Below are 16,822 nucleotides of genomic sequence, written 5' to 3' on the forward strand. Positions count from 1 at the left end.
CCATCAAACTGGTTGACCCACTATGTGAAGGTGCTATTTATAAGACTGAGTTTGTTGTGGAACCTCGGACTGATGAAGTCTTTTGGATGAAAGACAAAACGTTTCAACAAGAAGAAACTATCCAGAGGACCTGACTTAACTTTGTTGGATTTTTCCATCTGGATTATTGAGCATTTATCAGGACATTTCTACCAATATACTCACTGTCCCTCCTCTGGACATGTCCAAACCATCTGTGTGGTCCCTCTAACTTTGTTTAACCAGTGACAAACCTCTGATTATCTCATTTCTTATCTTATCCAGAGGAACCATTTACTTCCTACAGAATTCTGTATTTTCTTTGGGGTCCTCAACCAGTGGGACAAGGTTGGAAAATCATCAGGCGGCGCCCAGATGCCCGAACCTCCTCAACTGACATTTGATGCAGAAAACCACAAACTTTACTCCGAGCTCTCCCCAGATGATGAACCTCACCTTATCTTTAAGGCCGACACCTGAGAGGATGCTCATTCAGCCGCTTGGAACATAGATCAACCAGTAAATTGAGAGCTCCCTCACTACAACAAACCGGAGCAATGCCCTCATTAGACAAGACCTCGATCCATCTCCTGATAAATCCAGCCGTCGCTCATGGACGACTCAAAAACTTGAATTTCTTAGCTTGAGGCTCTGACGCTCATTCCACCTTTTTCTGGTTGAGAAAATAAAAAAAGGAATAATGTTCCCAGGTGTACCAGTGCACCTGTGTGCTCTTCAGCTGAATTTCCTCTAGTGCCATCTTGAATAAAGATGCAACTTAAAGGAGGTTTAATTTCTACAGCTCGTTGATGAAATGAGTCACTGTGGTGAGAAATATTCTTAAAGATTTACAATAAAGCTGCACAATGAGCTCACCGTCTGTCTGGGAACATCCCCCCAGCAACACAATGAGTAGTAACACAAAAATAGTATCAATAAAATATAAATGTGTGTAAATTAATAATGAAGCTGCTTGTGTTTGAGAGGATGCATGAATTAACCCAATCATAGTTTTGTTTCTAAAACGTACAACGAAGCCACAAAGAGAAGGACGTTGTGTCGAGTTGTCCACGTTCCACGTTTAATCAGATAAAATGGAAAGTCTTATTTAATAAAAACTACCACTCATAACTCAAATGACTCAATAAGGCAGGGCAAAGAAGCAATAAATCATCCAGGCGGGGGGCGGGGGATGGTCCCGCGTTTCTTGCCAAGAAAAGCTTTAGCCAAACCTAACTTTCACGACACAAACGATACAAAGCTGCCTTCACGTTCTGATCTGGCTTCAAGAGGCACCAGAGCCTGCCGCCGTAAATCTTGCGAGCAGATGAACGGAGTCTGTCGTCACCTCCTGCTGAGAACCGATGGGAAAAGACTGGAGAGAAACACTCCCATTAGCTCAGAGTTTACCATGAAACGGTCATGCGTAAACCACAGAACATGTTGGCTTCAGAAAACAGGAAATGGTTCATGTCTCGTGCTGCAGTTTGGACAGCAAGGTATTTTTATTACGAGGGAGAACATTTAAACGTTAGTGTGTGCACGTCAGCACCAGATACTTCTGGGGAGGGGGAGTGGTGGTGCAGAGGTTAGAGAAGGTGGGCCTGTGGTCGGAAGGTCGCCGGTTCAACTTCCTGGACTGACAATACCAAAATGTGGGTGGTAAAGGTGAAGCATCCACACCTGTCTCCACCCTCATCTGCCCCAATCTGGGCCCTTGAGCAAGGCCCTTAACCCCCACCACCTGCTCCCCCCGTGCACCCAAGAAGCCAGCTCTCTGCTCCACACAGAGGGCTGTGGTAGCTCGGTGTCTGTGGTTACATCAGGAAGGACATCCAGCGTAAAAATACTTGCCAAGTCTTCATGTGAGTTAGTTCGCTGTGGAGACCCCTGAAGAAGGGAGCAGCCGGAAGAAGAAGAAGAAGAAGATGGTACCATTGTAGCCTTGAAAAGTAACTACACTTGTAGAATTGGAGCCAAATATTCAACGCAGGTGGTAAAATCATCACAAAACAAGCGATACGCTGATGTCCCCGTCACTGAAGTATTTGAATAGCAAATGTTTGTCGTTCCTGAACGGGGTACTTTAAATAAATTTACTGTCCAAGGCAGAGCAGAGTGATGAATCCTGGCAGGCGACAGAAGCAAATTTTATCCACCACCCGGAGCAATGGCTGAGCCAGGGGGTGGCCGATGGTGGCCTTGGCCACCATAGATTAATCTTGGGCTGCCAAGAGCCACCCCATCAGTTGAGGACATTATAAAGCTAGAAATTAAAATCTAGAAAGTATAGTTTACTCAAATGATAGGGGTTGCTGGTTTACATGCACATATGGTAGTGGCCATCTTGGATTTTGCCTTGGCAGCAACATTTTAGATAGTGACCTTTCCTCCTAGATGCTGCCACACATCAAAATAGAAGTTGGTACCTTCACTTATTTTTCAAGTTTTCGTGCTCACAACATCCAATTCCCCCTCTTCGACTAACGACGGGGACAATAATACATACGTTAGTAAAATTAAAACAATAAAACCTCTTTAGAGTAAATACGTGCACTGGATATCTGGGGTTTAATGGTAGATTAATTTATCAAATTTCTAGTAAAAGTCCAAGGTTTTGTTGATAATTACATCCTAGATGGCTGAACTTTATGGTAACCACTGATGAGCTCAAAGTTTAATTAGTTTAAATTGGTCATTTGACCCCGAGGTGATCACTTGATGGTTTAGTATTTTTGGTCATTGAACCCTTCAGAGAAAATAGATCAGCAGCTTTTGAAGGACTTCATATAGCCTGTCGTCTTTCATGAATAATTTTTAAACAAAGATAATTTTTTGTTGAGAAGTTGCAGTTTAATGTAATCGCTTTGGTCAAATCTAAAAAAACAAAAAAAAACAAACAAAACTGTTAGTGCTCAGATTCTATGTTAAAATTGATTCTCAGCTACTACCAATCTAAAATTTAGTTCAGTGTTTGTAAGACTGGCTAAATTGTAGCCATTTTGTAATTTTCTAAAGTGATTTGACTTTGGCGTCCATACCGAGTTGTGTTGACTGCAAAATAGAAAGAATTGCACAATTTTTAAATACGTTTAACCCACAATATAATTTTAAACACAACATTAAAACAAATACTTTAAAATGTGTTACAAATACACCCTGCATGATACAATTTTCTGCTTTCTGGGACTTTGAAATAAACTTAGCTCCTTCCACATGAAGCGTAAACCCGTCAACCTCAATTAAAGCTCTGCCCTTCATTTTCTAACATCCTGAAGGTCCAGCTGTGAGCCAGAAGCCAAACCAAGTCCCCAGACAGACAATAGAAAGCCACGATTACTGCTCCAGTGCTGAGGCTGTTTTCCTGCCTACTTCCTGTTGGGACCCTCACAGGAGGGAAGTGAGGGTCTGCTTCTGTAACGGGGGGCATTGTGAGTCTTCCTCTACGAGTTCCTGTCCTGGACAATGGGACAGTCCTGGACTCCAGCGCTCTTCTGTACTGACTGGGTCTGACTGGACAACCTCCCAGAGGACTGGTGTGGCCTCACCATTTAACCCCCAAGAAGAATCTAAACAAATACTGTGATTTGACACTTTCAGCATCAAACTGTTGGTCTAAAAGGTTTGTTTTGTTTCTGGTGCATCAAAAAATGTGAACTTATATTTTCCTTTTTTTATTCGTATTCATACTGCACTAATAAGTATTGTGGCATTTTAATTAGGAACATATTTTAAATCTGAATTAATTTATGCTAAAATATGCTTCAATTCCATCCATCCATCTTTTATCGCTTATTCCTTTTCAGGACGCGGTGTCACTGGTGTCCATATCCAGCAGTCACTAGGCGAGAGGCGGGGACACCCTGGACGGGTCGCAAGTCCATCACAGGGACACATAGAGACAAATGAGACAAACAACCATTCACTCTCTCACCTAGGGACAATTTAGAGTTACCACTCAGCCTAACATGCATGTTTTTGGTCTGTGGGAGGAAACTGGAGTACTCGGAGAAAACCCACACATGCACGGAGAGAACATGCATTCAGGTCTCTCTTGTAAATGAGTCCTCGAGGCTCAATGGGATTAACCTGTATGAATAATGGATGAATGAATGAAAAAAAAACATCTAGAAAGGACCCCCTGCTGGGATTTAACCTGGCAACCTCTTCCTTTAGAGGCAACAGCTCTACCAACTGAGCCACCATGCCGCCCCGCTTTAATTCCTACAATAAGATAAAAGCACCGTAACAGATTCTTTCACTAGTCATAAACTCTGAAAATTATACTTACTTGAATTTCTGTAAACTAAATAAAACGAGTTTGTTTAAACAAAACAATTTAAACATCTCTAACCTTTTGATGTCGTCATGTATTTGGTTAGTGTCAGGGAGTTTTGGTCCAAGTTTATGGATGTTTTTAACTATGGCAGTTAAATGTAAACTGCCCATGAACCATGTGTTTGAGTTAGCAGAGAGTTCTTTTCTTTCTCAGAAAGGGCTGAATCAGGAGCTGATTTGATCCTGCATGTGCAGCTGGCAGTCCAAGGACACTGACCTGTCTGTGAGTCGGGAGCTGATAAGGTTATAAAAACAAGCCTCGCACGCTGCCCCTGGCAGATTCTCATGACTGGGCTCCATGCATGTAAAACTTCTGTACATCTGTGTAACCTGTTGTGAAACCGTGCAAGTAAAACCGGTTAAAAATCTTCTCCTGTCGAGTGCGGCTTCTTTGAGCAATCAAGATGAATAGGATATTTTTATCCAACACTTAGGTTTAGAAATAGGCACTTGCAGTATTCTGTGGCCTATAAGTCGTGGTCTTTTGCATAATTTGCATGCCCTGCGACTTGTAAGCTGAAGCGACTTATTTATGGATTTTTTCCCATATTTATAAAACAACTTTTGGCTGAGATACGACCGTTTTCATTCATTCTGACTGAAAATATTGAACACTACCATTTTCAGCCACTAGATGGCACTCGAGTAGTATGACGTGCCATTGTGTCATGTAATAGGCAAAAGTGGCAATTAATGACACAATCGGCTTGCCATAGAAAGACACCTTCGTCCAGCTCGCTTGGAGCAGCTTCATTTCGCTGCACCTCCCCGGAGAAATGAAGCTGATTCTACCATTGAAGTGCATTTATTAAGTAAAAGTTCAACTGAGACACACCTTTACTATAATGTCGATCAAACAAATAATCGTTTTTAGGTGCTTATCTTGTTAAATTTCGAAGAAATGCACAGTGAGTCCTCCCGTGCATGCGCTTACTTCTGCATATCGGCTTTTGAAATGAAGCCGATTTGACCGTCAAAGTGCATTTATTAAGAAAAAGTTAGACTGGGACGCAGCTGTACTATAATTTCAAACAAATAATTGTTTTTAAGTGTTAATCTTGTTAAATTCTTGTTAAAGACCTCCTTGATTTTTAGACTCATCACATTGTTTGAGCTTCTCCTTTACAAACCTTAAACGTTACAGTTTTTCCTTCTCTTGATCAAACCAACCAGAAGTGCAGAAAACATATTTAAACTCTAGTTTTAACCCGTTAGCTGAGTAACCTTTGAGAATACAAACAGTGGAACGAGCTCCTGAGCCGATGTCAGATTTTATAGTGAGGATCACAAAGGTCATGTGTAGTTTAGACGCAGGCATGAATAAATAATGACAGCTGTTTTATTTTTCATCCAGCGCTCCTCTGGTGATGTGCTGCAGATGAGTGAAGACTATTCTGAGCAGACGTGACGAAGAGCTCAGGGAAACATCTCTAAATACGGTTTTACTTAGAATTGAAACGTAACCTGTATGTTCTACTCACAAATCGATTAAAACATCTATATTTACATCATCTGTTGTTTTGTCTCCCCAGTTTGAGCTTTTGCAAATATCTAAAACGTGCACAAGCTACCGACCTGTATCCACTCCCTGACGCTGTCGTCTGAGGGGGTCCAGCCGTTCTCCTGGTAGTTGAGGCGCGAGCGCTCCGGGGACCAGTTGGAGTTGTACTTGGAGGAGGCCGAGATCTGGTCCGAGGAAATTTCCCCCGACTCCATGCCCAGCGGCTCCATGCAGGCGAAATCTGTCAAATACAACGAGAGGTGACCATCAACTTCCTGTTTGTCAGTGATACTTAAAACACTTTTAATATTAGATATATATTTTTACTTTGATAAACAGAATTATGGCTTTTTGATCCTTTTATTGTTGGTGCTATGAGCTGAGCTGATCTATTAACTAACAGGGGGTTCTCGTTTTAGCATAAATCCTGTGGAAAGTTAAAATGAGTCATAAGGAGCTCCCGTACAGACATTGATTACAGCTGAAGACCATCGACAACCAATAATTCATAATATTCTCATAGTGAATCTGCAAACACACAAGGAACAGAAAATAAAACTGGTTTTACAAATAGATGAAACATTAAATAATAAAAATTCACCTAGCACAATGAGGTTTTTTTTAACATATACTTCAAAATATTGGTGTAAAAATGCTAAATATTAAAAGAATAATTAAACGCCATTGTTTTAGTCCATTTATATATTATTTAGAGATGACAAGGTGACAGTTTTTAGAAGCTGGGCCCAGGAATGGAGACTGACATGAGGAGCTCAAGAAAAAAAAAAAAACGTAGATGTGGCAGCAGCAAGAAAAACTAAACAACTAAACTCAGGGAGACACAGGACAACTGGACGTGACGTGAAGTTCACACACGTAATAGACGGGGCTGACGAGAAGAGTGGAGACTTTGGGAGACACGGGAGTCCCCCAGGGCTGTGTGTTGAGCCCCTGCTCCATGCACTCTACACATGTCTGCATCCCTGCTCACCACAGCAACACCATAGTCAAATTTGCGGATGACACCACGGTGGTGGTGATGGGGGTGGGGGGGATGAGTCCATCTACAGAGACAAGGTGGAACAACTGACTGCTTGGTGCACGGGGAACAACCTGCTCTTTAACACCTCAAAGACTAAAAAGTTGATCGACTTCAGGAAAAAGAAAATGGCGGTTCCACCTCTGATTATAATCTGAAACACAGTGGAGAGAGTAGCTGACCACCGTTTCCTGGGAGTCCAACTTGAGGGGAATCTGACCTGGAGCGTGAACACCTCCGAGTTTTTGAAAAAGGCCCAGCAGACACTGAAATTCCTGAGTGTTCAGGTGGAACAACATCACCCAGAGACTGCTGGTGTCTTTGTACCGATGCTCCATAGAGAGCATCTTAACAAACTGCATCACTGTGTGGTATCTTATTTGCACAGCGGCTCAGAGGACAGCGCTCCAGAGAGATAACAGAGCCCAGAAGATCGTGGGCTGCCCTCTTCCCTCACTGGAAGATCTACACAGTTCCTGCTGCAGAGGAAAAGCCCACAACATCTTAAAGGACATGTCTCACCTCGGACATATTTGAGCTGTTACCATCAGGGACAAGTTTCAGATCAATCAAGACAACAAACAGATTTAAGTAGTTTTTATCCATCAGCTGTTACTGAACTCAACAAAAGCTGTGATAAGAACTGAATAAGTGCAATGAGGGACAACTGGTGTAATATCAATCTGCTTGTGTTGCACTTTTGGAGTGTTTAAAATGTGCATTACCTTTTTATACAGTGTTTATACAGTATATATATATATATATATATGGAGAGAGAGAGGTTTGTTTTATATTGCACTGTTACTTGTGCTCTGGGAAGCACACCCGAATTTCATTGTACTCAGGTAAATGACGATAAAGGTCTATTTATGATTTTCTAGACACCTGAGCTTAATGTAACCTGGGAGCAGGTGAGAATGGGTGGGCAGGAGCCGAGGGGTAGAAACTGACCGATGGGTCAGAGGACCATGGGGAAAAACTCATAAAACAATAAGAAACAGGAAATAAATCTACAATAAACACTAAAAATGACTAAATGACACAGACATGAGCACACTCTAATAAACTGATGTACACCGTACAACTATCGTGAAATGCAGCTTTAACTAAGTAATATTTTTATTTTTCCTTTAGCAGATACTAACACGGGTTTTCATTGTCATGCATGACTAATTTGCAGAAAACTGACATAAAAAAGTGTGTTTTTGTATCTGCTGATGTTCTGTGGAAACAAAGTTGTTGGAAAGACGAGAATATAAAAAGAACCATGATACGATGGGCTTAAAGGAAGTCTGGGGGGTCGGAGTCCAGCGGATCATGGAGACTTGGAGGGGTCCACTTCGTAACAGCAGGAGAGCGTTGGGAACGGAAGGAGGGGGTCGCAAAAGGAAACATGTTTTTGTTTTTGTTCAAGTTGTCTGGAGACTCGAGGTCTGCCCGGCTGAAACAAACGCACCCCGAGCTTCACGGATAAACCAAGAAGAGAAGATCGAGACAACGGTTTTTAATAAAGTGCAGTTCAAGGACCTCTAGACGGGAATATTCATGTTCAGGTGAAGATACAAACACAAGAGAGGGAGATCTACCAAACCTAAAAATAAATAAAAAAAATAAACCCAAAGAGACATCCACTCCGACAGCTCGGCTGATTAAAAGTCCTGCTGGAGGATGTTTCCGGTGAACGTGAAGTTTGGATCAGAGAAGAAACCCGTGTGTTCCCTGCAGCAGATCAAGACTAGATGCATTTGTGTCCGTCAGCAGAAAAAGGAAAAAATAAATGAATAAGAAACACCTGATTTGTTGTTTTTACTTTGCAAAATGCTAAAACTCACTCAATGTTTTAACATTTTCTAAGAACTTGAGCTCAGAAATAATTCTACATGTGGAACATCTGGTTGGGAATTACGGCACCAATTTTGGGAAAATACTCAAAAATTGTGGAAAAAATTCTAAAAAAAAATCAAAGAACGTTTTGTTTTTGTTTGTTTCTTGGAAAACTTTCAGATAATTAAGAAGAAAATTATGTCTTGTTAAAATCCAGAAAGTGACTTGTAAAAATGTTGAAAGCAGAATAAAAAATAAACATTCAGAACGTATTTTTAATGTTAAACACTTAAAAGTTCACATTAATCTTTATAAATAAAAAAATAACTGAACCTCAGTTTGTGGGTTAAAATAAATGAGAACTCTCAGATCAGTAAAAATCTAGAAAGGTTGAGATTAAATTTTATTTTTTTGCAAAAGGTTAGCTAAAAGCTAAACGTAGCAACAATAGCTAAAAGCTAAAGGTTATAAATCTGTGGTGAAAAGCTAAAAGTAGCAGAGCACTAGGTAAAAGCTAATAGCATCAAAAGGCTTGATAAATGTAGAAAAAATAAATGCCAAAAGTAGCAAATCAGTGGCCCAAAAGTAGCAAAAGGCTAGCTAAAAGTCACAAAACTGTACTTAAAAGCTAAAAATAGCATATCAGAAGCTAAAGCTTTAAAGTAGCAAGACTGCAAAAAGCTGAAAGTAGCAGAACAGTATATAAGTAGCAAAAGGCTAGTTAAAAGTAGGCAAACTGTAGCTAAAACCTAAAAGGAGCAAAACTGCAAAAGCTGAAAGTAGCAGAACAGTAGCTAAAGTAGCAAAAGGCTAGCTAAAAGTAGGCAAACTGTAGCTAAAAGCTAAAAGGAGCAAAACTGTAAAAGCTGAAAGTAGCAGAACAGTAGCTAAAAGCTAAAAATATCTTAGCTAAATATTCAAGCGCTGTTTTGACTTACAAATGGCTAAAATATCAAACTCCATAAGTTAGATTATAAAAACTAATAAAAATGCAGGAAAATAAACACCATCTTGACTGCTCTCACTCTGAAAGGTGCCCGGTAAATATTCAGTGATTGACATTTTTACATGTTTTTACTGTAGTAAATTAATAATTTAAGTGTTTTTTTGTCCCTTCTGTTGGGACACAACCACAAACAGAAGTGTCTGTTTTTAACGTTTTGACATAAAATCAATTTTCATGTCAGTTGTTCCCCAGAGGGCTCCCGTCTGCCACCTCGGTACCTTACATAAACTCACCTCTGAACACGCTCGCATTCCTGACCGGGGTGACCGGGGTCAAAGGTCACCGGAGAGCAAAAACCATCCGGTTCAACAAACACTAAAGCTCTACAGGCGTTCCGACGAGGTCGTACGGATGCATATTAAATCGCTTCTTTACACAGAAAAAAACAAAAAACTAGAACTGAATCTGAGAAAGTGTGAGTGATAAAATCCTGATGTGTTTCAGCAGGCAAAGATAAGTGAAAGTAGGTCAAACTGATTAGAATAGAAAGTCTTCTCTAGAAAGAAATCTGAGTCTAAATAATTAAAAAGAAAAAGTGATGAAACTCTGATCTTACGGCTGATTTTTAGTCAAACAGCCGAAGACGAATCAAAGTTTTAACAGCTGTCTGGTTTGACTGATTTAAACTCAGAGGACGTCTCTCACCCTCGTCCTCCGGGAGGACGCTCCTCTCCCGGATGGTGTAGTTGGCGGAGAAGCCCTCCTTGGCGATGGCGGTGTCGGTGATGATGGTCATGGACAGGACGCCCGTGTAGGAGATGACTCGGCCCGGAGACGAGTGGCCGCAGTACCTGCCGATGTGAGGACCCACTGAGGACGAAGAAAGAGACCGTCAGCTTCACGCTTCATCTTTTCGATTTTCTGTACGTTTTTACAATCGTACTAGTTCTGCAAACTTTTTAGCCATTCATATGAAAAAGTTCTGCTCATTCAAACGATGTGTGCTGTCATGCACATTTTTTTTAAATTTTACATTTTTATAAATTTTTAAACTTGTTTTTGTAACAAGCAATTTCCCCAAAGAAATACATTAAAATATCTTCAATTCCCCCCAAAACATTCTCCTTAAAATCTGCTTCAACATTTTGTGTGGCTTCTTATGCTAAGAAGCTTTTAGCTACTGTTCTGCTACTTTTAGAACGTACCTGTCATTCCACTGCGTTTAGCTACCCCTCCACTTCTAGCTAAACACTATTTATTTTCACCTAGCCCTTTGTTAATTTTTGCTTTTAGCTATCAATTTGCTTCATTTAGTTTTAGCTACATTTTTGATACTTTTAGCTAAGCTTTTGCTACTTTAGCTTCTAAACAGTTTTAGCAAATTTAGGCTTTTAGCTACCGTTCTACTGCTGTTAGTTTTTATTTTATTTTATTAAACCTCATCTACTTTTAGCATCTATTTCAAAATGTAGCTTTTAGCTACCACACTTCTAACAAGACATTTGCTGCTTTTAGCTAACTTTTTAACTTTAAAGTAGCCCTTTACTATTTTAGCTAGTCGTTATCTATTTGCATCTAGTCTTTTACTTTATGTAGCTTTTAGCCACACCATTACTTCTAGCTAGACTTTTGCTGCTTTAAGCAAGCCTTTCTACTTTGGGGAACTTGATCCTAGAGAGTGGGGCTACATGGGAAATATGTGGGAACAACTCTGGACTCATGATCCAACAATCGCATGAGGAATATCACAGCTGAAGAAATGATGAGGTCCACCAAAGCAGCAAGTAGGAACCAGGATGACCCGTTAGGGGGGATATGGGTACCAAGAACAGGTCTCTCTTGTAAATGAGTCTTCGAGGCTCAATGGGAACTAACTGTATAAATAAAGGTCTAATAATAATAAAAAGAACCCTGAGGAACTGAACACAAGGGTAGCGGACCTTTGACCATCATGACCCAGTTGGACATGACTAACCTGCACCCTCTGCCAAGGCTAAGGATGAAGAACCTTCTAAAGGTCTGTTAGAAGATTCTCCAAATGCCTGTTGTCAGATCAAAGGTCCAACTCATGAGGAGCATCGTCCCCCACAGTCAAGGAGGTTGGACGATCAAAGCAGCACAGAGAGAAACCAAAACCTCAAGAGTCTCCGTCCAGAAGAGCCCAGTCCTACCAACGACTACGAGACAGAACCTTTAAACTCTCAGTCCTCTGGTAGACGACAACTTTGTCCCACTTATTGGTCAACTGACTGATCAGCTGCTTTATTTTCTTAATTTAGTTGGATTTTATATTAAACCGTAAATAGCGTCTCTAACTGCAGGTGGAACTTGTCTTCTTGACAAAGAAGGTTCTGACTGAACTTTTACTGGAGAAACTTCACGACTTTAATTTGATTTTCCATTCCTAATAAAACAATTATCTAATAATTCATCAGAAAACTCATTGAAACCATAAAGAAAACCATATATTTATAGGAAGCGCTCAAGTAAAGCAGATTAATATTGTTGACAACCATTTTTATTTCCCCGACCGGTTCGGTTGACTGCATTTTAATTTTAAATTTAATTGCAATCAGGCAAACGTAACTGTTCTTATTTTTTACTGCTTCGCTGTGCTGACTGATGGTAAACTGGTAATTAATGACTAATAATCAAATGGAAGAGAACCACATAGATTTAGTTATTCTAATACACTGTTATAAACTGGAAACTATTTTAACTGCACCATTTTTCAAGGAATATCAAGGTCAATGTTCTTTATTGTTATTCAGACATTTGCAGTTTGGAGAATTAAAATGAAATACAAAACAGTGAAGATTAAACATAAATCAGCTGTTTTAGTGACGCAGTTTCATTAAAACGACAGCGTTTCTTTGGCTTTTCGCCTGTTTTTATCCGTGGCAAACACCACGAGGCTTCGAGTGCTGCAGGTGGAGATCCCGCATCGCCTTCATTATTTGTGACCAAATTTATTACGGTTTCTTTCAACTTTAGAGGCAGAATTACAGAAAGAGAAATCTAACGGGGAGGCCGGCTGCAGTAATCTGATGGATTACGTTTATCAGTTACAGCTTGAAGCAGGTCTTGTGCCAGGTCACTAGGTGGCGCTGCGATTTCTGTACTTCAACAACACGTGCATGCACGCAGACACTTCAGTCTCAAGCTTGAGAACAGTTACGTCCAAACAGATTAATACACGAACTCTCGTTTGGACCTAGGATGAGGTTGGCTTGTTCCTATATGTTGAAAATGGTGAGCAGGACAAACAGCACTCTTCTATCCACCGCCATTGTTGTTGTTCGCACAAGTGCAGAGAAATGCAGGCGTTTCTTAAAAAAAACCTGGACAGACCTGAATTAAAAAAGCTTCGGTTTTATAGAAATTAAATGATGACGTTGAAGCCGTTTGGGTCAAATCTTGACAATTTTAGTTCAATATCTGTAAAACTGAGTTATAGCCATTTTTGTGTTTTCTACTGTCAGCAGGCTGTGGTAACCATCTTGAACTGGCTCCAAACGTTAAAGAGTTGTAGAGTTACATTTAATGATTACTTTCTAAATGTTTTATTGAAATTAACTCATTGGTTCGTAAGATATTTTGCTAACAGACAGAGTTGACTCTAAGTTGTCAATGGCAACATTTTAAACACAGATCTCAGTTAATCTGTTTGTGCTCTAAATATTTGTTTGGCATCACTTTCAGCTACTACCACAACTATTGTTAGGTCAATATCTTTAAAAGTGACAGAGCTGTTGCCATTTTTCTGAGTTTTAGTCAGTTGGGTGTGGCAGCCATCTTGAATTGGGCTGACTCCAAATATGAATCTGTTGTAGACGGACCTCCAGTGCTTTCTGAAGGTTTTATCGAAATTTCATCCAAACTTTCATGAAACATTCTGGTTACAGGAAAAGGCAAAAACATAGTTTATTTTGCTGTTTGGTGACATGTGATAAGTAAATGTGGCATATTGAACTTTAAATTGGATCTTTAATTAGGATTTGATCTGAAGTGAGTGAAGATGTTTATAGGACATTTTTAAAGGAGGTTTTTGAACCAACAAAACTCACATTTGAAATGAAAATGAGCCGCAGGTGTTTGTTTGATTAAATTAATCAGAAAGGAACATTTGCTTTTGAAGAATTGATTCAGTGATCTCAAAGAGGGAGAGAAACAAGCCGATGTTTTATGGCCATCTTGTCCCCGTGGGTGAATTATTTGGGCTGAGGAACAAAATCCAGGTCTGAGCTCTAATCTGCTTCGACAAACAAGGGAAGGTTTGGCTCAGACGACAAGCACACACACCTGAGTGCACACCGTCACATGCGCTAACACAGATGATCTGACAGGAGAAGGCTTGGCACGGTTTATACGTTGGCTCGGCTTTAAAGTGTCACTATCTGTGTACCTGTGCCAGTCCTCATGTCCCGAGCCAGGCTCTTCCCTGGCAACAACCAGAAGACAGCTTTGGACACGGCGGCGAGGATTGTGGACGCCCTGGCAGCCGCCGCCGGCCTGTCCAGGGTTTGCAGCTCTGACGATTATCTGTACGGTTAATTAGGCAACAATGGAGGCTGAGACGTGCCGCTCGGCCCAGGAGGAGGAAGAGTGCGAACAGAGGGACAAGCAGGTTGCGTCTCCGTCATTCATGAGCTTATTTTCGAACACGGTGGGTAAAGGAACAATGAGCAAGCTGCGTAGGAGTCACCGTTTCACTGACGGAGCATCCAGCCTGCATGTGAGCTCAGGAGAACGAGCTTCACGTCGGCCGTTACCTTCGGCGTGTCGCTCATTCTGAACAACACTTTAATGCACACTCTGAACAAACAACTCAAAACACCCAGCTCCGGTAATCCAAAGACAATCAGGCTCATGAATCTGCTCCAGTTTTATGATGAAACATCATTTTTTGAAGTCGTCTTATGAGTCATGAGCAGTCAATACCTTACCTGCTGTAGATGGCTTATTAACAGCCTCGGTTTGGAGAATTAAGAGTTTAATTCTGACCGGATCGACGAGCTGATGGCCCGAGTTCAACTCCAATCTCAAAAACTTGATAGCAGTTAATGTAAATGTTGTTTATGACCTTTACGTCACTGCTATTTTTACTTTGCATGGCCGTTCACAGATAATGTTCTTGTTATGGTTTGGTTGTTTCCTCCTCCTTAGCCTCCTTAGATCGAGAACTTTACTAATTGGCTTTTTTATATGTGAGAATGTTCCTGTAAAGTGCCCTGAGACAACTCTGTTGTGATTTGGAGCTATATAAATAAACTGAATTTAATTTAATTGTTTTTGGATGGTGAGGACACATGAGTGTAGGCAGCAGGTACAACCCAAATGTGATTTATTAAATAAACAAAAGAAAAACAAAAGTACAAGGGAGGACATGAGGAACGAGGATTTATAATCTGAGAACCTGACCAGGGGCGCTTCCAAAAGTTTTGTAATGGGGGGCCATGTGAGGGCCACTGAAAATCCTGGGGTGGCACCAAAACCAAAGACCAGGATGTAATTTTAAGATAATTGCTATCATGTTGTCATGTATCGATGATTTGACAAATACATCGATACAAAGTTAGGTAATCACCTCCTGATACACAATTATTTATTGTTGATATTTTTTATAGAAAAGCTCTGTCACTTATTGACACAGTCCTCTACAAAATTTATATTTATATATTAAAAAAATCATGCTTACATGCTCGTGAGACTATCCTAGATTGAGGACTGTCCAGACTGGTCGTTCTTATTCAGGGAGACAAGATTTTAGGTTGTTTTTAATTGTATATAAAATATGTGTTTATTTTAACACAGTTGCTCAAAAACAGGTTTTTTTTGCTTGTAAGGTTTTACAAACCCTATATAGAAAGAAGAAAATAAAATTGCTCAGCAAGCAAAAGTTCAAGAGGATAAAACTGTCATGACAAGGGGGCACCCCAGCCCCCCCCCTTGGTGGTGGCCCTGGACCTTACGAAGACAGTGAAAGCAGGGAGCTTCAGGCGTGCAGAGTTAATGACTGCAGAGCTGAGGAACCACGTAACATAACTCAACTACAAACACAACAGAACACACTCCAATACAAAGAAACACAAACAGAGCCTCAAACTGACTGTTGCAGAATTTAAAGAAATAACCAGAATAAAACACTGACAACAATGTGGAGGTTTATGAAACAGAAATGCTTAAATTACAATAAAATGATTGGAATGGAGTCGTTTTAAGGCGGCAGCAGTCCACTTTGGTTTGGGCACCGATTGGATTAGCCATTAGTTTATCAATCCAGTCAGGATTAAACACCGTTTCTCCAAATGGAGGCCGTTAACAGATTAAAGCCGAATTAATTACAGTTTGAAGTCCCTGAATTGGTCTCAAAACGAACTAATCTCTAAAAACGAGCTCTTATACAAAGATAATTTGTTGTATTTTTGTGCGAGACAGAAAAGGTCATCCTAAAGGCTTTTTAGGTTAAAGCTGTAAACCAATAATAACCTTACTGAGTTCAAAGTTCACAGAAAATTGACTGTAAAGTCACTCGTTTGAGTGCAGAACACTGCAGACGACTTCCTCCAAATGTTCTGCGCTGAGCTAACCGTTATCTCTGCTCCTGTCAGAAAAATTATCTGGATCTTCTGCTGATCAGATCAGAAGTGGAAAACAACAAATTCCTACATAATGACAGGAGCATTCCTTTGTTGACTGGATTCTGGACTGAAGCACCTTCGTCCAACCTGCAGGTGAGACGTCCATGCTTTCCTTCCTTCCACCTTCACGTGTCTCAGCCTGTTTTCCGTCTGCAGGAAAACGTCGTCCTGATCTCGTCTTCCTCCTGCTTCACACCTCCCCCCACCTCCTCCTCCTGCAGCCCAATGTTGTGTGATCTTACCTTCAGATTCACTTTAGATTTGTTTTACAGCCTACCTTTGCCGGTTGATCTTTATCCCCACTTGTTCCGTTTTTCTAAATTAATAAAGGTTTCACTTACATTAAAGCTAAATTAAAATATAACATACATTACATACAAATGTTGCATTTTTAAATCTTGTTTTTTGTGTGTGTGGCTTTTTATTGTGTGAATGCTGATTTAGCGTTAACACAATTGTTTTCCTTTGTTTCTGTTAATTATTTTTTTTTTTTTGCAATATAAGTACTTCTGCGT

General features: G+C 40.4%; 1 protein-coding gene across 1 annotated transcript in view; it reads right to left on the reverse strand.

Moving 5' to 3' along the window:
- LOC119415251 (neuropilin-1a) overlaps positions 1-16,822 on the reverse strand; it is an 85,294-nt gene that overhangs the window by 32,282 nt on the left and 36,190 nt on the right. Inside the window, exons 5-6 of the mRNA XM_037682419.1 lie at positions 10,372-10,536; positions 5,932-6,098 (exon numbers count right to left, since the gene is read on the reverse strand). Coding sequence (XP_037538347.1) covers positions 5,932-6,098; positions 10,372-10,536 — 332 coding nt within the window. The remainder of the gene's footprint in view (positions 1-5,931; positions 6,099-10,371; positions 10,537-16,822) is intronic.

The sequence above is a fragment of the Nematolebias whitei genome, chromosome 9, assembly GCF_014905685.2.
Source record: "Nematolebias whitei isolate Nwh7 chromosome 9, NemWhi1, whole genome shotgun sequence".
In the NCBI taxonomy this organism is placed as follows: domain Eukaryota; kingdom Metazoa; phylum Chordata; class Actinopteri; order Cyprinodontiformes; family Rivulidae; genus Nematolebias; species Nematolebias whitei.